A 22,362-nucleotide genomic window follows, 5' to 3' on the forward strand; every position below is an offset into this window, starting at 1 on the left:
CCCCATTATGTGAGGAGCTGGTGGGGAGAGCTTTGAGGCCAGCATGGATCCAGGATGCTCCCCAGCACTCATAGGGAGCATGTAGGATCACAGAATCATAGAATCTGCTCTGTTGGAAGGGGCCCATGAGGATCACTGAGTCCAACTCCTGTTCCTGCTCAGGACCATCCCAAGAGTCACACCCTGTGCCTGAGAGTGTTGCCCAAACACTTCCTGAGCTCTGTCAGGCTTAGGGCTGTGACCACATCCCTGTTTAGTGCCTGACCACCCTCTGGGTGTCCCCAGGTGCTCCCAGCAGTGTGGGCCAGTGCATTGAAGCACAGTGAAGCCAATTTGGGCTGCAAAGCCCCATCCCTCCACCCAGCTCTGGGATGCCCAGAGCTCATGCAATGCAAATCTGCAGAAAGCAGCAGCAAAGCCCTTGCTCTGCCTCATTATTCTGACCACAGCAGATGCTTTGCAGAGGGACACTGTCTGTCCTCTGGCCGTGGCATGAGGCCACCAGCCCTGGTGTGCCACAGCAGTCCTGCCAGCTGACAGCTCTGACAGGATGATGGGCTTTGGCACCTTCCCATCACCAGCTTGGAGCTGGCCCATGGTGCCCTCCTGAGTCCAAGGGGGTTTGCAATAAACTTTAGGGCTTGTGCTGGCTTATTGTTGGCACTTGATGCTTCTTCTCACTGCTCTGGTGATATTTCTTGTCCCTGGCTTGTGGCTGGCTTGCAGCTGCACGGTGCTCGCCCTCATGCTGAGGGGGGAAATTACTCTACAAGCCCCCAAATTGATGTAGAGTTAATTCCTTGCTGCAATTTGCTGAAATCCTCCCTCCTCTGTGCTTTCGCTGTTAAAGATCACATGGAGTGGCTGGGTTTGGTGCCTGCTCTGTGGGAGCCAGCTGCAGTCCCTCGTAGCCTTTTGTTTTCAGATTGCCTTTTTGGAGAGAAACGAAAATCCACTGAGGAATGATGGGCGAGCTCTGCTTTGTAAAGCCTCTCTCTCCTTTCTTTCTGGAGTCCCTGCAAAATGTCAAATGCTCTTTTCCTGCCTCCTAAGTGCACACATTTACCCAGGTCCTTGGTATTTTGAGAGCAATCCCATTTACTCACAGGCTGTGTAGGAGGCACTGGCAGAGGTTGTCCAGAGGAGCTGTGGCTGCACCAGCTCTGGAACTGCTCAAGGCCAGGCTGGATGAGGCTTGGAGCAACCTGGGCAAGTGGAAGGTGTTGAGGGGATTGAAATGAGATGGGCTTTCAAGTACCTTCCAACCTAAACTGTTTTGGGTTTCTGTGATTTTCTGCCTGACTCTCAGTGCTGGACTGGAGCACTTTGAAAACTGGAGCCTTAGACATAGAAATTGCAAAAACTGGTTATTTTTGGCCGAGATAACCAGCGTGGTCATCTCCATCCCCCTGCCTTCTACCCACTGCTCTCTTTTCTGGACTGTGAGCTCTCAATGGGAGATTTGGGCACTTTCACTGCAGGTTGTTGCCTGCTGCAGATTCCATCCACAGCCTCCTACTCCTGGTGTCACTCGTGGCTGGTGTCCCTGCAGCAACGAGCCACAAAGGGTGAAGGTGACACTTCCCCTTAATACCCAGCCCCAGAGGCTGAGCTTGATGTGGGTCAGCTTTTGTACAAAACAAGGAGAAAAAAAAAAAACAAACAAGCAGCTGAAAGTTGAGCAGGACAAGGAAAGTTCAGGCTGCTCTGTAATGTCAAGGTGAGCAAGGTGCTGGCATTTACGTTGGAGATATCCAGGACTCAGGATCTGGGATTACTGTCAGCTCTTCTGTGGCAAGCTAAATTAGGAATGCAGAGGCTGTCTCTGTTTATGATACAGGGTTGTTAGGTGCTTCAGGTACTGTCATTCTTGTTTAAGGATATATTTAAGGATTAACAGTAAGAAGTCCAGCATTAGCAGGAGAGAAATGAATGTTAGTGAGCTTAGGCTTGGAGGGCTTATTTTTGATCATCATCATCATGTGAGCTGCTTTAGGAGAGATGAGCTCCAAGATGGGGAAGGAGGGGGGTGGAGGGGGATTCTTGTATTTTTGCAGGAAAAGAAAACGTTTTGCAAGTTTGAATAGAGCTCAGAACTTAGCAACAATGACAGCTGCATGGGTAAAGCCGCATAACTCCCTGGAGCCGGTGCCTTTGCTGGGCTGGGGATCTGGCTCACAGCACCCAGCCTATTTTTAGTCTCTATTTTTTTTGGTGTTTCTTTCTTCTCGTGCAGAATATGTGTGATCAAACAATGTCCACGGATTTCTTTGTTGTTTGAAATCATTCTGTGTTTTTAATTGGCAGTTTTTCTGTTTGGCCTTGATCGTGGTTGACTGCAAGTAGGTTACATTTGCTCTGAGCTGTCTCAGGCACCTTGGGCTGGCATGGAGAAGTTCCCTCCTGATCCTGCTCCTTCCAGCCGGGTGTAGCACAAAGATTTTATTGCTGCCAAACATTTTCTTATGTGTAAACGCCACGTTTTGCTTCCCCAGGCTTTGGCTTTGATATTTGCTGCCCACAAGCACCTGGTGCTGGGGAAGAGCTGCTGAGGATTCACAGCTCTTGACATCCCAAGATTTTCTTATTTTCAAGGCTTTTCTTGGAGCAGAAATGGGTGAAAAGATTGGTTCATTTGTGCAGTGGGTTAAGTCAGTTCTGATGGCTGAGATGCAGGAAGGGGGAGGTCTCACTGTCCCACCACCTCTGTTTGAAGGAGTAGCATAGAATGTACATCCCAAACTCCTGGTTTTGACATTCCCATTTAAATAATTTTAATTATTATATTTAAATATTGCAATTATCAGGTCCAGCTTGTCCTTTGAGGTGAGTTGGGTGTGCTGTGGGCTTTGTTTCACCCCTCTGCACTGAGGCCTCTGCAAAACTCTTGCTGGATTATGGAGTGGGCAACCCATGAGTCCAGTCCAGCACTCCTGGAGTGCCAGAGAAGAGGGTGGCCAGGCTGAAGTCAGAAAGGTGCCCAATTTTGTGTTAAAAGTGCTTAACTAAACTGGACAACTCCTGAGTATCCATTACTTCTGTGCTTCCTGAAGCTGAAATAATTGCTAATATCCCCCATCACATTGCATGACCTACATTTGACTTGAAAGCCTCCTGCTAATAATTAGTTTGAATTTCGATTTAAAAATAAACACGTTCATATTCCAAGCTTCAAAACTTGAAGAAATCAAGCCCCTGGATAGATGAAATCCCCCACCTTTTCCTCCTGGTCCCTCCTTTCTCTGATTTTCACACAGTAGAAGGATTGAATTAGCAGTGCTTGGTGGTGGAAGAGGGTTTGGATATAATGAGGCTGCTGGGCATTTTCCTGGAAAACTGCAGGAGCCTCAGTGCTTGGAAGATTTGGACCATCTGGATAAAGAGGGTCAAGCTTGGTGTTGGCAGGGATGAGGCAGAGAGTGCAGTGGGACAGCTCATCCTTGCCAGAGGAGCTGTGGAGAGCACAGAGCAATGCTCAGAGCCTCAAGGAGAAGGCTCAACCCCTCCCCTTCCCTTCCCTTCCCTTCCCTTCCCTTCCCTTCCCTTCCCTTCCCTTCCCTTCCCTTCCCTTCCCTTCCCTTCCCTTCCCTTCCCTTCCCTTCCCTTCCCTTCCCTTCCCTTCCCTTCCCTTCCCTTCCCTTCCCTTCCCTTCCCTGAAACTTCCCTTCCCTGAAACTTCCCTTCCCTTCCCTTCCCTTCCCTGAAACTTCCCTGAAACTTCCCTGAAACTTCCCTGAAACTTCCCTTCCCTGAAACTTCCCTGAAACTTCCCTGAAACTTCCCTGAAACTTCCCTTCCCTGAAACTTCCCTTCCCTGAAACTTCCCTTCCCTTCCCTGAAACTTCCCTGAAACTTCCCTTCCCTTCCCTTCCCTGAAACTTCCCTTCCCTGAAACTTCCCTTCCCTGAAACTTCCCTTCCCTTCCCTTCCCTGAAACTTCCCTGAAACTTCCCTGAAACTTCCCTGAAACTTCCCTTCCCTGAAACTTCCCTTCCCTGAAACTTCCCTGAAACTTCCCTGAAACTTCCCTGAAACTTCCCTGAAACTTCCCTTCCCTGAAACTTCCCTGAAACTTCCCTTCCCTTCCCTTCCCTTCCCTTCCCTTCCCTGAAACTTCCCTGAAACTTCCCTGAAACTTCCCTTCCCTGAAACTTCCCTGAAACTTCCCTTCCCTGAAACTTCCCTGAAACTTCCCTGAAACTTCCCTTCCCTGAAACTTCCCTGAAACTTCCCTGAAACTTCCCTTCCCTGAAACTTCCCTGAAACTTCCCTGAAACTTCCCTTCCCTGAAACTTCCCTGAAACTTCCCTTCCCTGAAATTTCCCTGAAACTTCCCTTCCCTGAAACTTCCCTGAAACTTCCCTTCCCTGAAACTTCCCTTCCCTGAAACTTCCCTGAAACTTCCCTTCCCTGAAACTCCCCTTCCCTGAAACTTCCCTGAAACTTCCCTTCCCTTCCCAGACACCTCAGGGCTTTCTGTTGCTGGAGGTACAATATTCAGAAAGCTGTCATGGTCATAATGCTTATCCAAAATCCCAGTGTCCTCATTCAGTCATTCCATGTCCAAGCTTTCCCCTGTATTTCTTGGCCTCTGGTCTCCTTTTGTCATGGTGTGCTACCATGTGCATATGGGTGCTTTTTGTTCTTTTAAGAGAAAAAGGGAATGGGAGAACAGCCAGAGAATGTGTTTTTGGGAGATGCATCCTTGCCTGGACCAGGTGCTCCTTTCCCACCAGGTACCTGTCCACCCCCATCCCTCTTGCTCTTGCTCTTGGCAGCAATAGCTCAGTGGGTTGAAATTTTGGAGCATGCTTTTATGGGCAAATCTCACAGCACAAGTGGCTGCAGCTGGGAGAAAAAGCCCGGCTTTCTGCTTAATCCAGAAATCCCCTAAATCACAGATGGCACCACAGGTCGTGGTCATTCTGGGCTGTGTCCATGCCTTGAAGAAAGAAAATTCCTGCTCCTTGTAATTCCTTTATGGCAAAAAAAAATATATCCAATCAAACCTAATAGTGACAAAACCAAGAGGATTTTGTGGAAATTAGTGTGAAATCCTATAGAAAAGTGGAGAAAATTAAGCATCCCTGGTGGGATCCCACGGGTGAATTTTTCCACCCATGGGAAGGGTTTTATTCTTTGGCTGCTTCAGCAGCACTTGCCCATAAGGTGTAATCCTAAATGATACCACTTCAGGTGCTATTTTTATTCAGGAAAATGTCAAATCCTTTCTCAGAACTTAGTGACTTGTTGTCTTGGTAATTTCTTGCAGAAACAGGATCTATAAAAATCCCCTATTTTCTTGGCACTAGGCTTTTCTTGTCAATTTTGGATGTAAATATTTTTTACAATCGGGGGAAAAAAAAAAGGGGGGGCTGCTTTAATTCTACAAGCAGTATCATTTCCCCCTAGAGTGTCTCTTCTAGAACTGTGCACTCAGATTTATTGTCCTGGCCCAGAGTCCTTTGAAGGAGAGTCCCTGTACACCCAGATTGTATCTGCCTCGTTCTCTCTTCATGCACTGGTTCCTAATCTGAATCCCAGCTCTGGGGAAGTTGGAAATCCAGTAGTGAGCAGGGTTATATCCGAGTGTGGCAGCATGGAGGGCAAATTATGCTGTTTAGTGGGGATTTTCTTCTAAGTTTCCAACAAAAATGACATTTTCAACAACAAATAATCACTTTGGCAATGAGTCGTTTCCAAATTTTGCCAACTACAAGTAATTTGCAAATTAAAAGGATAAAATCAAAGAGTGCTTCTGATAACACTGAGATGTTCTGCACTCAGGGGAGCTTGGGGCTCGTCCTGCAATGCTTCAGTCAGAAATCTCCTTTCCAGAGAGGCTCCTGCCTGGTGGCTTCCCAGAGAGGGTGACTGGCTCTGCCATGTTCTGGTGGGATTGGGAGTTCTGGGCAGACCGGTGGCCACTTTCATAGCACCAGAAAGGTTGGGAAAGACCTCTAAGGTCATTGTATCCAAGGATTAGGCCAGCATTGCCAGATCCACCAGTAAAACATGTCCCTGAGGTGGTGATGGAGGAGGAAGGGCAGAGCCTTTGCTCCCACTGACATCAGAGTTCATGTTTTGGGGTTTGCTGCAAGGTGCAAGAAGAATCTTTGAGGAAGGCAAGGGGTGATTTTGGGATATTCATGCCACCATCCAGGCTCCTGGGCTCCAATGCACTTTAAGTGAGATCTGAGGGAAAAGCAAGGCAGGAGCTGCACAGCCCTTCCTGGGAGAGAGGGAGATGATGAGCAGTGTCTTTCCAATCACAACAAGATCCCCAGAGTCCAAAAGGAGCAAGGCTTGGGCATAAAAGCCAGAGCTGCCCTAATAAAACATTTACTGGGGTTTGGAGACCTGTGCGCTCTGACACGGTGCATACATATTAAATGATCAAAGTTTCCGTGCCTTCGGAGGAGCTGCCTGCTAATCTAATGCAACCCTTGGGCTTTGCTCACCACTGACTCTGCATGAAAGCAAATGCCGCCTCTGTTTTCCTATTTAAAAGATTTCCGAGCTAAGCCGGGTGGGTCACAGTTCAGGAAGCAATAGGATCTGGCCTCTTCAGGGCTTTGGCAAGGAGGGGTTTGGGAAGGCTTGTTGGGGTTGAGGTGGATCTGGTTCCATCTCTCAAGCCCTGTCTGCCTCTGACTCCTGCAGGCCAGCTTGGTGCTGCCACGGTCTCACCCCCTCCTCCTCCTCCTCTTCTGCTCACCTCTCCCTTCCCTAAATCCCTCTGTCCACATCCCATTGCCCGGCTCTGCCGGCTTTTCAGCTCCCAGCCTGATTGTTAAAGTGCTGCCATTGGATTAAAACCAAAGCAAAGGGAGAAAAAAACCCAACCCAAACAATCCCACCCCCTTCGAATTTATAAACTGAGCGCACTCGAGCTGGAATGTGCCGAGGAGGAGAATGAAAACACAGAGTCCCCGGGGTGCTGTTTTTCACACAGCAGCCTTTATTTGCCTGCCTCTAGTTGTTTTAGCTATGCAGGGAGGCAGGCAGGTAGAGCCCAGGCAGGGTGCTGGTTCCTGGCACTGGGCTCCCTCCTCAGCACCTCTGCAAGCCTCCAGCTCTCCCATCATCTGCTGCTGCTGCTGCAGAGCAAACACTTCACCTGCTGCTCCTCGCTGCTCCAGTGGCTTGGGACTGATGGGTTTGGTTTTCCACTTGGTTACAGCATTTCTTCTGCTTCTCGAGCATCTCTCATGTCTTTCATGTAATTCCTTAACTAGTTTCCATTTACTGGCGGCCGCTTTCTTTTAAGGTACTTGAATCTGTTTGATCATCAACAAATTTCTCTTTCTGCTCCTCTGATAAAAAATTAAATCTGGGCACTTTTTGAAGGCTTCTTCCCCACCCCCTTTTCTCTTCCTCCATCTCTGCTCAGTGGGGAATCAGTCCTTTTCGAGGAAATGAAAATAAATAAAAATTAGAGTTCAAAGTGTGATATCTCCTCTTAAGAAGAAGAGAGGAAGAAAAAGGAAAAAAGTACCCCACCATATATTCTTACAGATGTGACATCAAAATGGAAAACTATAAAGGACATGTTTTCAAAGGCCTGTACAGGGATTGAGTTGGATCACTAGGAAACAGGCAAAGTCTCTCTGGGTGCTTTGAAATCCTATCCCTATGCCACCAAAACTGTTGTTTTAGCTGGAGAGCTGGTGTTTCTCCACCTGCCAAAGCAGCTGGATGGGGAGCAGAGGCTGCTGTGGGCCCCATGTCACCCAGAGGGGTGGAGGTGTGCTTGGGACAAGATAGTGACATCCTGGTTGGGTGCTGGCATCCCCTGCATCCACTGTGTCCTTGTGCTACTTTGGCATCTGCATCCATGTCTGCCAGCAGAGGCATCTCCTTCCTTCTCACTGCAGAGGAGCTTTTGGGTGTGATGGGAGATGGAGCAAGGAAAAAGCATGGCCAGTGCCTTGGGAAGGGACAGTACCCAGGGCAGGACAGAGCTGTGGGACATCAGCTCCTTCTGTGTCTTGGTGATGGCCACCATCATTGGGCTGTGGGGATGGGCACAAGAGCTGCTGAGTCTGCTGAGAGCTGCCCATGGCTGGGGAGGGGCAGGGCTGAGTGTGGGGTCACCTCTGCCTTCCCAGCCAGCCTGGAATGGGGTTGGGAAAAGCCCCATGATGCTGTGGAGCTGCAGTCTGCTCTGGGGGCTCCCCCTGGCAGTGGAGGAGCAGCTGGGCAGTCCTGCAGGGTGGCAGATGGATTAGCAGCTCACTGTTGCCCAGGTAACTGCCTTTCCTCCCCTGAATCCTGATTATTTGGTTTCTCACCATACACCATGGGGCCCTGCTGCTCATTCCATCCTTCCCAAACCCACTGATGCTGTGGCAGAGCAGGTTCCCAGCTCAGCTCCCTTCCTCCCCAGAGCCCTCACTGGGCACAGTGGAGGCTAAGCCATGGTGTCCTGGGACCCTCTAAACGAGCCACTGTGGGGCTTGGAGCAGCCAGGGTGTTCCCCAAGTGTCTCATCCAGCCCAGTGACTCTACATCAAAGGTGCAGTGTGCTGGTGGCTGTTTCCTGCAGGCAAAGGCTGCTGGACTCGAGCAGCAGCAGTTTGATTGCATTAATAGAAATTCAAGAAGTTTCCAAATGTGTGTGAAACCCCTTGGCTGCCCCAGAATGGAGGGAGCAGGGTCAGGGTTGTAATAAATGAGCAGGGCCGAAGCCTTTATTAAATGCAGCTATTTTATTGAAAGGGGCTGCGGGAAGGGTGGCCGCCTGCTGCTGTAGTTGAGCCAGTGATGTCGCGGGGCAGAGCTCCTCTATCCGTCCTGCAGGCAGGATGGGGAGTTCCAGTCCTCACGCGAACGCACGAATCTCCCCTTCAGCTCGTTTAGTGTAAGGGTGTCATTGTTGTGTTCTCCCTTCGAGGTGGTAGCTGTTCTGGTGAAGTCTTTTCTTGGTAGTTTAAGGCGATCTCCATGGCCCACGGTTGTTGGTTTCACAGCACTTGGTGTAGTTCTTTGGTAGGACTTCTGCCTTTGGGGTGTCTGTGTGGGAATATTGGTAATTTGCATACGGGGCGGAGTCTTTTGAGCAGCAGCAGGCGACCGGAAGTAGGGAGAAGGGAAGGGCGGAAGAGATGAGGGACAAAGGCGAACGTAGGAGCTGGGAACCATTAGGGAATATAGAGTTACGGGGGATTGAGGGGTACAGAACGTATACTCTCGGCATAACAGGTGATGTAACAGCTTGCAGAACATTATTGTTAACTGTTGTAACAACGATTTGACTGCTCACAGCTTCTGGGTCTGCATCCACCACAAGGGTGAGGCAGTTGGGTGCAAACCCAGCTTAGCTGCGGGTCTGGGTGTATTCAAGGTCAGCAGAGCATCTCTGCTGCAGGCAAGTATCTGTGGGCACAGGGCCTTGCCCTGCACTACCCAAACCTCGATTGTGCACCGCTGTTTCCTAGGGAAGCTCATAACAGCCTGGAAAAAGTCCCACAGCTCCCAGCAAGCAAAAGCTTCCCCCCTGCTCTAGGCAGGCGACTTGCACAGGCACAGGAGTCTTTAGGAGGTTGAGTGATGTTTCAGACAGCAATTTTTCATCTGTCACTTCATGTCCTCCTGCACCTTCCCTGAGTTAGCCTCAGTGTAAACTGCTTTTCCAAAGATTTTCTCCAACAAAACTCTCTCACCCCATCACTTCCCTCAGTGCTCATGGGGCATCCTGGCTGTCTAATGTGGAATACAAACGTCTGGAGCCCTGGCTGTGACATCCACGTGCTTTCAGCAGCAGCACAGACACCTGCCTGATGCAATCGATTATTTCTTTTGGGGAGGAGGAGCTGCAATTAATCTCTGCTTGTCTTTAGTGCTTTTCGTTGTCTTGCTGGCTGTTAAACTGCTCGTGTGGAAGGAAAGATGTCCTCCTAATGGTGGGAGCCTTGTCTGGGGAGGAGGCACCGGGAAACCTTTGGCCTCTGGGATGTTCCTGTTGTCCAGTGTGTCTCTGGTGGAGTGAAGAGGGAGATTTCTTGGTTTGCAGCTGGTTTGGGTTTGAACCCGATGATGTGCTGAAGTTTTGAGGCTGATTGTTTCACTGTGAATCCCTGGCTCCTGCTCCATCACCTTGGATTAATTACAGTACAATGCAATATACATTTATATGGTGTCTGCACAAGTGTCTCAGGGCTTCTGCAATCTGAAAAATCTAATTAAGGTGCAGCCTCCAACATGAATGCTTATCACTGGGATGCATGCAGCCAGCCGGGGGCAGCTGCCTCCCCGCCTCCACCCCGAGCAGGATCCACACTCTGCTGGCATTATTAATTACTCAGAGCTCGGTGTCCGAGACACCGATCGATAGCGCGGCTCTGCAGAGATGGGAGACGGAGTGGGTGTGAGGGAGCTGGAGATAACCATCAGCCACAAGCGTGGTGGAGGCTGCTCCTGGCCTGGGAGGAGGAGGAGGAGGAGTCTCTGCAGAGAGCAGCACGTGTTTCTCAGTGACTTTGACGCTGATGGAGAAAAACGTGCTTGGTATTGAATGTTGGCCTGGGGAAGGTCGTGCCTTGGGGGTTGGACTGGTGATGGACACAGCAGCATGACTGCAAAACTTATTTTTTATTTTGTCTCAGGGGTGGCAGCAGCTTTTGGGAACACCCGGAAGGGAGGGAGGGAGCACCACAAGTGTGATGAGAACGTAAATAACCAGGGGAAAAGGGAAAGGAAATGTGAAGTGGCCCTTTAAATATGAGCCTCCAGAGCCCAGAGCCCAACTAGCTTTCCCTCAAGTATTCAAATGAGATTGCAGCATCAGATTGGTATGCATTAGGCTGGTCTCAATGAAAATTAACATGTAATTGCTTCAAATGAAGTAAGTGAGGAGGTAATCTGTTCTTAAATTGGATTCGCAGGATTTTGTGGTACCATAATGCAGCTGTGAAATGAAATATATTTTAAGGATGATGTCCTCAAGGGGAGAGGGAAGGACTGGGGGTTTCTTTCTTGGGAAGGGTCCTTTCCCTCACTCCCTCTTTTGTTTCTGGTCTCATTAGTGCTATTTTATAAATGAGGAAAGGGTTTTGATGCCATGACATGGCTGGAGAAGGTTCCATTACTTTGGCTCCATCATGTTTTCTTCCTTGGCATCCCTCCTGTCCCTCTCTTCCATTTCCTCTGGTTCTCCACTTGCCTTGCTCTGTCTATGCCTCTCCAGCCTCTTCTATCAGGCACAAGTCTCCATCCCATTGTGATGAGTCACATGGGAGTTGTGAGATGGGCCCTTGAACTTTGTTTATGTAGCAAACCACCTTCTGGTTGGGTGGTGGGAGAAGATCTGGCTGTGTGGTGGAGTTTGTGTGTCTGTGAGAAGCTGTGCAGGTTCTTGTTAGGGAGCTGGGTTCTCTGAGGAGAGAGATGTCAGAGCAAGAGGCACAGTTTAGCTTCTTCTCTCAGCTACTTGTGCTCTTCTGCCAAAGAATAATCACCCTGTGATGCAGCACAGCACTGCACAGATCCAGGATTCATCTCCAAAGGCTTGGGATGCCCCACTCCTCCTACTCAGCCTTGAGTTGCTGGGACCACCTCTCTGTTTTAATTTTAAGGATTTGCTGCTTGTCCTTGTTCTGTCTCTCCCCATCTCTCCCCATGTGGCAGAAGCACGATGAGCTCGGGCGTCGTGGTGAAGATGCAATTAGGAGCGTGAGGGAGAGCTGGTGTAGGAAGGTGATGTGGTAACCTGCTATTATTCCCAGGCTAGAATTATAGAGATGGCACAATATATATAGATACAGTATATATAGATAGAGAATACATAGATAAAGAATAGATAGATGGATATATATAGGAATGGTGTATATATATGTATAATAGCAGTATATTTTTGCTACATAAAGCTGTGGCTGTTCCATCCCTGGAAATGCCAAGGCCAGGTTGGATGGGGCTCGAGTGGAAGGTGTCCCAGCCCATGGCAGGGGATAGAACAGCATGATCTTTAAAGTCCTCTCCAGCCCAAACCATTCCATGATCCTGTGTAGACCCAGCTGGTCAGCAGAAAGCAGTGACAGTGCAAGCTCCCCCAGCTCCTCAGTGTCCTGGGCAGTTCTGCCAGTTCCTTGAAAACCTGATTCCTGATCTTGTGCCCTTCCCTGGGCTGGTTTCCCTGTGTTGTCCCCATCAGTGCCCTGCAGCCCACTCTTTGCAGCACCTCTCCCTCTCTCTCACCCTCTGCTCCTCCTCACAGAGCCCCGGGACTCGCAGCATCCTTCAGCATCCCCCAATTCCCTCCTCCTTCTCTCTCTGCAGTCCTGGCAGAAAGCGTTCACCCCTCACCGTTCCTGTTTTGTGCCTCAACTTCTAAGGAAAAGCCACTTCAGTGATAATTTCCCACTTGTGATAAGTTAAGTGCATCGCTTCCTTTGGAATACATTTTCAGTGCAGTTAAGCTCAGCAGTCCCCTTGCCTGTGTGCGTAGTTAAACGTGCTCCTTTGCAGCCCGTTGGGGTGGATGGCATCGCTTTATTCCAGGGCCATTAGTGTCACTTGGCAAAGCAGAACCAGGATTTATTCCGGGGCACAGCTCGTAATTGAGCGAGTTCAGCGCCGGGGATCGGCGCTGACTGCTGTGAGTGCAGCCGGCGGGAGAGAGCGGGAGTGCCGGGGGGCTGAAGGATGGCGAGCTGGGGGGAGTCCCGTGGCTCAGCCCGGGACTAGTGGGTGACAAAGGAGCTTTTTATCTAAAGAGAAGTGCAGAGCAAGGAGAGTGAGCGCTGTTCTTTGGGAGGCAGAGAGAGAAAACAGCTCTGCATCTCCTCAGATGAGGAAACCTTGTTTTCCAGGGTTTACGCTGCTCCGTAAGGCTTGAGGGGAGAGGGTGAGATCATCAGGGAGTTATTTTCTTCTTTTGGCATTTCCCACACCTCCTTTTGAAGCTGCCAGAGTCTGGTCCTGGACTAGGATGATGCTCTCCCTGCAGGAGTGAGGATCCTTCCGTAGGCAACCCTGGAGGATTGCCAGGGAAGGGGTGGCTTTCAAGGAGGGCTGTTTGCCTGCTGGCATCCAGGAGCCTCCTGTTCATTACCTGGGCTTTGGGAATGCAAGGAAAAAAAAATAAAAAAATAAAGGAGAAAACCCAGAGGAATAACTGTCCCACAGCTCAGCACAGGATCCCACCGGGAGCTCCCTGGAGGGATCCGTGTCCTTTGTAAACCGGCCGTGTCCCCACACAGCTGCCCACAGGCATTCTGGTGCTGGTGTCACCCTGTCCCCAGTGCCATCAGCACTTCTGGAGCCAGCCCCAGCTGGGTTAGGGGCACGCTGCCTGCAGAGCCGCTGCCCTCATTGATGCTTTGTGGCACGCTCCGAGATGCTGAGATGGAAGATGCTATAGAAGTGCAGAGCCCTGTTGTTAGCAGAGACAATAGGAGGATAAATAGAAAGGCTGGATGAGCCGAGCACGGGACTTGGAAAGGTGCTGGTGCACTGCTGCATTGCAGGGAGATAAGGCTTTTCCAGACGAGCCATCCCTGCCGGCTGCATCGCGATCTGCCCACCCTGTGCCAGCCCTCGGGATCTCCCAGCACTGTCAGGATGCACACAGAGGTGTCCATGGAATCCGTGCCTGCTCCCTACCCTGCCTGATGCTCAGTCAGCAGGAGCTCCAGCTCTTTTTGCAGCTCTTCTTCCCTTCCCAGTCCGGTTTCCTCCTGTTTCCTTGGCACTTGCCAATAACCGTGTCTAAGGCAGCACACTGGGAGTTGTTTGCAGCTCTGTGAATCCCGGGCAGTGAACCAAGGAGGATCTTTTCGAGCCCAGTATTATTATTAATGTAATTAGTGTGAATCATTTGCATGTATAAACTTTCAATTGAGGAGATCAGGTACTTTATAAACATGAGTTAACTTGCTCTCCCTGGCAAGGAGGTGCCAGATATCTTTAAAGCCTTGCAGAGGGCAGGAATGAAGGGCAGGAATTTGCATGAGCCAGTGGGAAAGGCAGGACCTCCCAGTCCAGGGCCCTGACTCCCTCTGCAGCAGCCAACATGGAACTGTCTGGGCAGGGAAGAGAGGGGGAAGCACAAAGGGGTTTTATTTTTCACTTCTGAACGTTCCTTTTGACCAGCTCAGTGTTATTTTGAAGAGGCACTGGGGTGGCAGCTGATCCAAGGGTGCCTCCTCGCCCTGCAGCCTTTGGAGATGCTCTGGCTGCTGCAGGGGGGACAGGAGGAAGGCACCAGCCCCAGCAGGGACCCCCCTTTCCTGCTGGACCCTGCTGCTGAGTTAATAATTGGGTCAGCTCCTGCCTGTCAGGAACCAGGCTCCCCATGCAGGGAAGAGGTTTCTTGGTCCTGTGAGCCACTCTGTAGAAACCTCCTCAGGCTGTGTCTTTGGTGGTGTCACATCAGTAGGAGCTCCAGGGATGCCCTCCAGCCAAACTGAGAGTGAGGGCAAGGATGACTGGGCTGGTCCTGGGGAGCAGGTGAAGATGGGAATGCCAAGAATCTGATCACAGCCACTCACCCCAGCAGGGCTGAGCCTCCAGCCCCCATCAGAGTCCCTGACTGAGCACTGGGGGCTTTCAGCAGTACCAAACCTACATTTGGACATTTTAATCCAACAGTCCAACTTCCACTGTGAATGTTTCCTGCAAGGAGCCTGTGACCAGCACACCCAGCCTTGCAATCCAAGATCCATGGCCTGAGCAGGGTGTCCCTGCTCCTGCAGAATGGGATTATTATGGGCTGTTCCCACGTGTGTGGGTGCGCGTGTGTGTTCTCAATGTGTGCTGTGTGGGGCAGCACTGGCTGGCCCTGTGGAAGTGAGCAGATGATGCTGCAGGGAGGGTGTGTGAGCAAACACAGGCTGAGTGTGCAGAGAAAGGGAGCAGATGCTGCAAATCCTGCTGGAGAAAGGCTGGACTGGGAGAAATTGCTGGTGCATGACTTAGCCCAATGCAGCAAAGAGAGTGAAACAAGACTGGGATGTAACAATGAGAGGTTTGGCTCACTATTTATTAGTTTAAAAGCTTTCAGACCCTGTTCGGTGTGATATCAACACCTCAGGCTGTCCACAGCATGGGCATCTTGGCCTTACAGGATCATGGGCAGTGCCTGTCCCAAGGAGCATGGCACAATCTGGCCTCAGTTTTCCCTTTGCTCTGGAATTGATGGCCAAAATTCTCTTCTAAACATCATAGGAAAGTCTGCAAGACTGTGCCTGACTGGGATTGAGTTGTTCATAGCCTGGCCTTTAATTAATCCTAATAAATAACAATAAATGTGATAATCACAGAAATAAATCTGAGATGTGGAGCTCTGCCTCCGGCGGCGGGCTGGTTTAGTTGATCATTCATAGCTTGGCTGTCAGAGCAGAGGCTGGAAGGTGATGTCTGGACATGAGAAGCTGGGGACAAGGCAGGGCCAGAACATCCTGTCATCTTACCCAGCCTCAGTGGGAGGATTTGCACCCAATTTTAAGATAAGCCCCAAATTTATTCCTGATCTACAGCTTGATTTAACTCGTAGGAGAGACAAAACATTGCTGGTGTGGGATTGATTAAAAATCTGGGAGTGTGTGGGAATGGCTGAGTTAGACTGGGAAGAAAATGAAAAGACATCAGGGGATGCTTGATGGTGGTGTGGCACTTGGGGACATGGTTTAGGGGTGGGCTTGGCAGTGCTGGGTTAATGCTTGGACTTAGTGGTCTTCAAGGCTTTTTCCAACCTAAAGAGTTCAAGTCAATGCTGTTGTGAAATCCCATCAAGTGGCCAGGATTTGGGAAGGTTTCTCTAGGGTGGGCATGCCATGAAAATTAGAGGGTGGTGGAAGGCAAAACGAGCCTGGGGAGGGTCAGTTTGGTCACAGCCCAGGTTGGGCCCCCACATTTGATGGGGTGAGCCAGGCTCAATCCCATCTCTGCCTCCCTATGATGGAGCTTGTACCTTGATAATTGCAATGAAAGCAGCAATCAGGTTGGTAATTTTGCTGAGCTCTTTTCAGTTCTAATTAACATTATTCATTTCTTGTGTGTCCTGCTGGGTTGAGACAATCTGTGCTCTCCAGCCCAGCCCTCTGGAACACCAGCAATCTGCATAAGAGGCAACAAAAAAGTGTTGTGTGCCAATTACTACACTTCAGTAATTAAAAACCTCCTTCCCCCCACTGCCTGCCCACCTCCTCTCCTGTCATTTTTTTGTGTGCAAACTCGAGAAAGCAGGGAGAGAAATTCAGGAGGGCACATCAGTGCTGGTGTGTGCCATCTGTGTCTGCTCTGGAGTCGCAAGGAGGTGCTGGGGGCTGGATGTGGCACGGGGGGATCAGTGGTCAGGGAACTCAGCGTCAGCACCCTGCTGCTTGTTTATTCCTGGTACTTGTTTGTGAGGCTCTTTTGTCCCCTCTGATGGCTTTGTTGGCATTTTCAGCCCTGCTCATCTTTGTGCTCACTGGCAGAATCCTTGTGGTGCTGCTTTCCCTCTTCCTGTTTGTCTTTGAGTGCTGTCCCTGCAGCCAGGTGGGCTGTTGGCTGCACCTGTGGGGCCCTTTAGCTGCATGAGCTCAGCCCTCAGGCTGTGGGAATGTTTGGGAATACCAGTTTGGGGGAGAGTGGCCAGTCCCTAATGGACCAACTTGATAGAAGAGGGTGGATAACAAAGCCCAGATGTTTTGGCTGCGGGAGATGTTGACAGATGCAGAAGGGGCAGCACCAGCCTGTGTCCCTTTGCACCCACCACACGTCATAGATGGGGGAGTGCAGGGCAAGGGATGAGCAGGTGGGTTGGGTCAGGTGGGGATGATGGAGATTTGGAGCTCTCACCTTTGCTCAGTGCATGTAATTGTCTAAAAATGCCCAAATTCGTGGTTATTTTGAGGTGCCCAAGGAGGCTGCAGGGAGCAGAGGGTCTGGTGCAGCATGAGAAGCTGCATCTCCCTACAAGCCATCCCTGCCTGCCCCAGGATGATGCAGCAGTGGGAGTTAGGCAGTGTTCCCATCTCCCAGAGGAGAAACCCTGAGGCTTGGGAGTCTGGGTTTATTGGGGAAGAAAGAACAGAGAGAGGCAGCAGTGTCCAGAGCAGTATCATCTCTACCTTGTGCCAGCATACAGCAGTTTTTCATCTTTCTGCAGAAGAAGTCCTTGCTATCTGAGCAGGAGTGGAACAAGGATTAAGGATCTTGAGAGAGAAAATTACCTGATCTGTGCTTAATTGCTTTTAGATCATCTTTTTGAGGCAAACACTGCTTTCCGGCACCCCAAGGACCTCTCCCTCCCCTCCTTCCCTGGCACAGCATGGGCTGAGAGGGAAAGTGAGAGCTTCCAGCGAGGTGGAGGAGGCTTCCCAGGGCTTTGCACTTTGCCAGGAGCAGGGTGGGAAGAGGGCAGGCTGCGGGCTCAGCGGTGGCTTTGCTCTCCACCTGTGCCTGGAGCGTGCCTTCCTGGCCAAAGCCAAAGGCTTTCTGCTCGGCTGCCCGTGTGTGGGAGAGGAGCTTCCCATCCTTGCACCGGGCTGTGGAGGGAAGAGCTGTTGGAGGAGGGAAGGAGGAGCAGATGGAGGGGCTGGAAGAGCATCAGGTCGCTGTGAAGAGCCTCAGCCACGGGGACCCCAACCAGCATTTGTGCGAGGAGGAGCAGGAGGAGCACAGAGCTTGGAAGCAGCTCAGGAAGGAGCACAACTGCCAATCCCTAAATAGCCCAGCACATCCAGAGGTCAAAGCACCTCTTTCCCAGGAGCTGCTGCTGTGCTTTATTATATATATTTATATATACATACATATACATAGGTTCATGAGCTTTCAGAGGCAGGGAAGAATATAAAGTAACAGCTTGAAGCTTGCTGATCCCAGGGACAGGAAAGCGTGTCTGGGCGATAAGGAGAGATTGTGCCTGGGTGCTGTGAAGGGCGAAAGCGCTTATTTCACTTATTTCACTGCTGCCTCATGCGTTACCTGAGCCCCGTTGCTTTTCAAAAGCACTTAAATGCCCATATGATAGAGGGAATGCTTGGATTGCACACTGTCTGGCTCCATTATTATCCAAGGATCTCCAAGCTGATGCATTTCATAAAGAAAACTGGCGTGGAGGAGGAGAGAGGAAATACATATTTTTAGTTCAGCCTGCTTACAGCTCCTCAAGGTAACGTCTGGTTGAGAAATTCGAGTCACGTCTGGATTCTCATCACCCTGCCCTGGACACCCCTGTGTTTGTGCAGAACCACCACCACAGGAGCCTATTTCATGGTACCAGAGCCAAACACCAAATAACCACTTCATTTTATTTGTGCCCCATAGGTCTGAGCTACCAGCAGAGCTGAGATTTGGAGTTCAATAGACTAAACCCATCCTCTGGGAAGAAATCTCCAGTTTAATTCAACTTGTGCAACTAAACTCTCAGGCCTTTTACTCAAGTTGTAATGCAGCTGAGAGAAAGAGCCAAGTTCTTGGTGTTCAGCCCAGACTGAATCTGTTGCTTTTTTTAATGTAGATAATAAAAATCTGCTCACATTTAATTTATTATTATCGTAATATCATTATGGAACAGTAGTAAAACTGTTTAATTTATTGGCTGTTTTTCACACCAGAGAGGGAGGATGGAGCAGGAGTTTGGTACTGCAAATCAGGGATGTCCTGTACTGCAGACAACACATCTCACCTTGGGCACATCTCCTCTGTCACTCCTAACCCCCAAAAGTTGTGTGTTGAGGCTGGGTGGGTTATTTTGGCTTCTCCTGTAACTGTTGGGGCCAAAGAGGTTGAGATGAGATAACTGGTCCCCAGGTGGGTACCTGTGTCTTCCCTGGCTTCAGTAATAGACACAGGAGGAGAAGTGTCCTATCACAGAATCATTAAGGCTGGAAAAGCCTCTAAGATCAGTCCAACCATTCTCCTGTACTGCCAGCTCCTCCGCTAACCTATGTCCCCAAGTGCCACATCTAAGTGGCTTTTAGATCCCTCCAGTGACTCCAGCACTGCCCTGGGCAGCCTGTGGCAGGGCTTGACCACCCTTTTAGTGAAGAAATATTCCCTAATATTCAATCTAAACCTTCTCTGGTGCAACTTGAGGCCCTTTCCTCTTGTTCTATCACTTGTTGTCTTGGAGAAAAGGTGAATCCCCACCCAGAGCAGTTTATAAGAATCCCCAGTAAGGAGACAGCTCACCCAGAGAAAGGATACACTCCCTGAAGTGTCCACATGTCACAAATATATCCAACCTTTACCTCCCCTATTAGTGCAGTCTGGCACATGGAGCCCATTAAGTCCCTAACACTCCTTGAAGTCACTTCGAGTGAGACATCCCAGAAGCTGCCGGGCTCCTCCCAGTGCCTCTGAGTTAATTTGCATCCCAGCTACTGCACAAGTAATGAAGTAGTTTGGGGAAGAATGTAAACAGTGGATCTTAGGCTGAGTGGTTTTATGCAGGGACATTATACTCTGGAGCCAGCATCCTGCAAAGCGTGGCTAAATCCCAATGGCTCTGTAATCCCAAAATTTCTCATAGAGAAGCAGGGATTTAGCTGGCTGTGGGGACTGCAGGTTTCTGCTGTTTAGAGAATGTCTTGATGCTTCTCTGGAGTTGATTTGTGGCAGTGGGAGGATCCAAACCTGGTTTAGGGACATGGGGATGGGGAGTTACAGGGCTGGCAGAAACCTTTGGGAGGAGCAAGACTGATCCCAGCTAATGTTGATAGGAAAATAATCTCCTTCAGGATCAAAATAATTTCTAGGTTTGCACTGTGTTGTCTTCAGGGGGAACTCAGGTGCTTATTGAGGCTGAATATAGAGGATTTCTACCTCCAAAACATCCCTGGATAAGTGAAATGCTCAGCTGGGGTGAGGTGCACAAGTGAGGGAGGTGCAGCAGGTGATGGGTGCAGAAGGAAAAGTTGACAGAGGGGACAAATGGTTGGATGCTCAAGGTTTCTCTTTAGAGGTGTGTGTCAGAGCTGGCTTTCTCCAAAGATAAATTTCCTTTGCTCCTTTGTGAAGCAGCACAAGCTTTCCCAGCACCATTTTGCATTTCATTGTGTGGCTGCAGGGATGTGAAGGACTGTGGAGAGAATGACAAGTGATGGATCTGGGCAGGAAGTAAAAACCTGTACCCCACAAAAAAAGTGTAGACTTGGGATGGAAGTTTGGGTTCAGCTCTGTTTGTCTGAAAGTTTGCAAAAGAATAAATTGGAATGGAGGAGCAAAAGGCTGGTGCTGGGTGGCTCTGACCTCCCTGTGTCTGAAAACTTTGTGAAGCTGTTGGTCAAACCTCTGGAGCCGTGGGTTTGGATGGATATTGGTGCCCTGAGCACCGCAGGGAAAGTGCTGACCTTGTCCTCTTTGGACACTGAAAGCACTTGGTCTCTGAAAATGCTGCTGACAGCAAAGCTAAAAATAGTGCCAGGAGGACCAGGAGGGCTGGAAGGGAGGGAGGGAGAGCACCCAGAGCACTCACTGATGGGTCACCTCTCTGCCTCTCCCCAGGTGCACCGTGGACAACCGGGTGACCCGAGTGGCCTGGCTGAACCGCAGCAGCATCCTCTATGCCGGCAATGACAAGTGGTGCTTGGACCCTCGGGTGGTGCTCCTGGCCAACACCAAAACCCAGTACAGCATCCAGATCCACGATGTGGATGTGTACGATGAGGGCCCCTACACCTGCTCCGTGCAGACAGACAATCACCCTAAGACATCGCGTGTCCATCTCATTGTGCAAGGTAAGAAGAAGGGAGTCTTTAAAGGGGCTGGCCTTGTGAATTTGCTTTCTTGTCCTTTTGCCCTGGTGTCTTCTCCTCCCATTGCTCTTGTGTTGAGCATGTGACACAGCTTGGTGCAGAGGTAGATGCTGATCCATACTTGGTCCCAAGCTGGATAATGATTTTGACAGAATCAGAGAACTTTATGAGTTGGAAGGGATCCATGAGGATCACAGAGTCCAACTCCAGGCCTTGCACAGCACCATCCCCAAGAGTTACACCATGTGTCCCACGGTATTCTCCAAATGCTTCTTGAACTCTCTCAGGCTTGGTTTTATCCAAATTTGCTGACATAATCCCAGGGCTCTGATACAGGCAGCTCTGCCTCCCAACACAGTCACTGGCAAACCCGTGATGCCGTTTGTTGTTGTTGTTTTTTGATGTTATTTTGTTTTCCAAGCTGGAGGCAGTGCTTGAAGTAAAATTTGTGTTGGGGGAAAAGAGCGCGCTGGCAGATTTGTGTGCTTTGTGGGGGTGTGTGTATGCCTAGCAACAATATGTGTTTGTGTGTTGAAATTCCATACTTATGGAGGAGGAGGAGAAAGACCAGCACAAGGTGCTGGAGCATTTTTGGTGGCTAAGTGGGTGCCTACATGTGCTCTTCAGCAAGTATGTGAGCACACTTCTCAGGAGGGGACGGACAGGTGTGGCCACATGTGGTGGTCAAGCAGATGGAAGATAGATTCTGTGTCCATGTGGCAGGACAAGAGCTGGACAAGAGGGAGCCTCATGGAGGGACAAACAGAGCCTGATGAGCTCTTAGCCTGGGGGAAGATTAATGGAAAATTTCTAATCCCTTGCTAGCAGCCATTTTTTTTTCTGCTGCTTCTTCTGTGATTTGTCCGGGAGCCCTCTTAACATGACACACCAGCTTGAGTATTGGAATCTCGTCTCGGGCTAATTTTCGAATGCTGATGGGTGTATTGATTTGGAAACAAGCTGGGTTAAAAAGGCATTGGTCTTGTACACAAAGTCGGGTTGAACTAATCCGCCGTCGATATTCCAGGCCTGAGCGCTATTGACAGCCTAATGAATAGAAGTGGGGAAAAAACCCAGACTCAGGGCCTTTATTTTTCCTCTTCCCTCCCTTTTCATTTTCCTTTTCCTCTCCAAGCAATCAAGCTGACTAACCAGAGCCGGACTTTCTCCATCTCCATTAAGCACAGAGGGGAAGCGGATACATTGCCAGCCCCGTTCCTGGCTGTTTATCTTGCAATCTCTTATTACCTGCCTGAGTTTCTTAAGCCAAAGTCGATCACCAGCAAGTTCTGAAGTCACTATCAGATGCTGGAGTGATGCAGGACAATTTCTATCTGTTCTCTTCTGATTCCCATTTCCTGACCTAAATTTCCTGTATCACCAGACATCCAGGCCCATCCCTCCCATGTCTTGCTGTATCATTAGGAAGAGATATTTGGGTACTGCAGGAAAAGGTCAGAGCTTAACTCCTTGCAGCAGTTAAGTACAGGATGATTCAGTGATGGGCCCAGTCCTGTAATGTGCTCAAGATCCTCATGCTGCCGGCAGAAATTCCAGCTCTGGAGAGCGAGCCCCCTAATTTGAAGAGCTGTTCTTTGGCTCACCCAGCCCTTTCTCAGAGCAGGACATGAAAGTGAATTATCATGTCCAATTAAAGGAAAACCTGCCTTAATGACCT

General features: G+C 49.9%; 1 protein-coding gene across 4 annotated transcripts in view; it reads left to right on the forward strand.

Annotated features, from left to right (window-relative positions):
* LOC130262544 (protein CEPU-1) overlaps positions 1 to 22,362 on the forward strand; it is a 357,153-nt gene that overhangs the window by 287,521 nt on the left and 47,270 nt on the right. For all 4 annotated transcript variants that reach the window (XM_056509777.1, XM_056509776.1, XM_056509774.1 and 1 more), the window contains one exon: positions 20,434 to 20,666. In XM_056509777.1, coding sequence (XP_056365752.1) covers positions 20,434 to 20,666 — 233 coding nt within the window. The remainder of the gene's footprint in view (positions 1 to 20,433; positions 20,667 to 22,362) is intronic.

Source organism: Oenanthe melanoleuca, chromosome 24 (genome assembly GCF_029582105.1).
Source record: "Oenanthe melanoleuca isolate GR-GAL-2019-014 chromosome 24, OMel1.0, whole genome shotgun sequence".
Classification (NCBI taxonomy): domain Eukaryota; kingdom Metazoa; phylum Chordata; class Aves; order Passeriformes; family Muscicapidae; genus Oenanthe; species Oenanthe melanoleuca.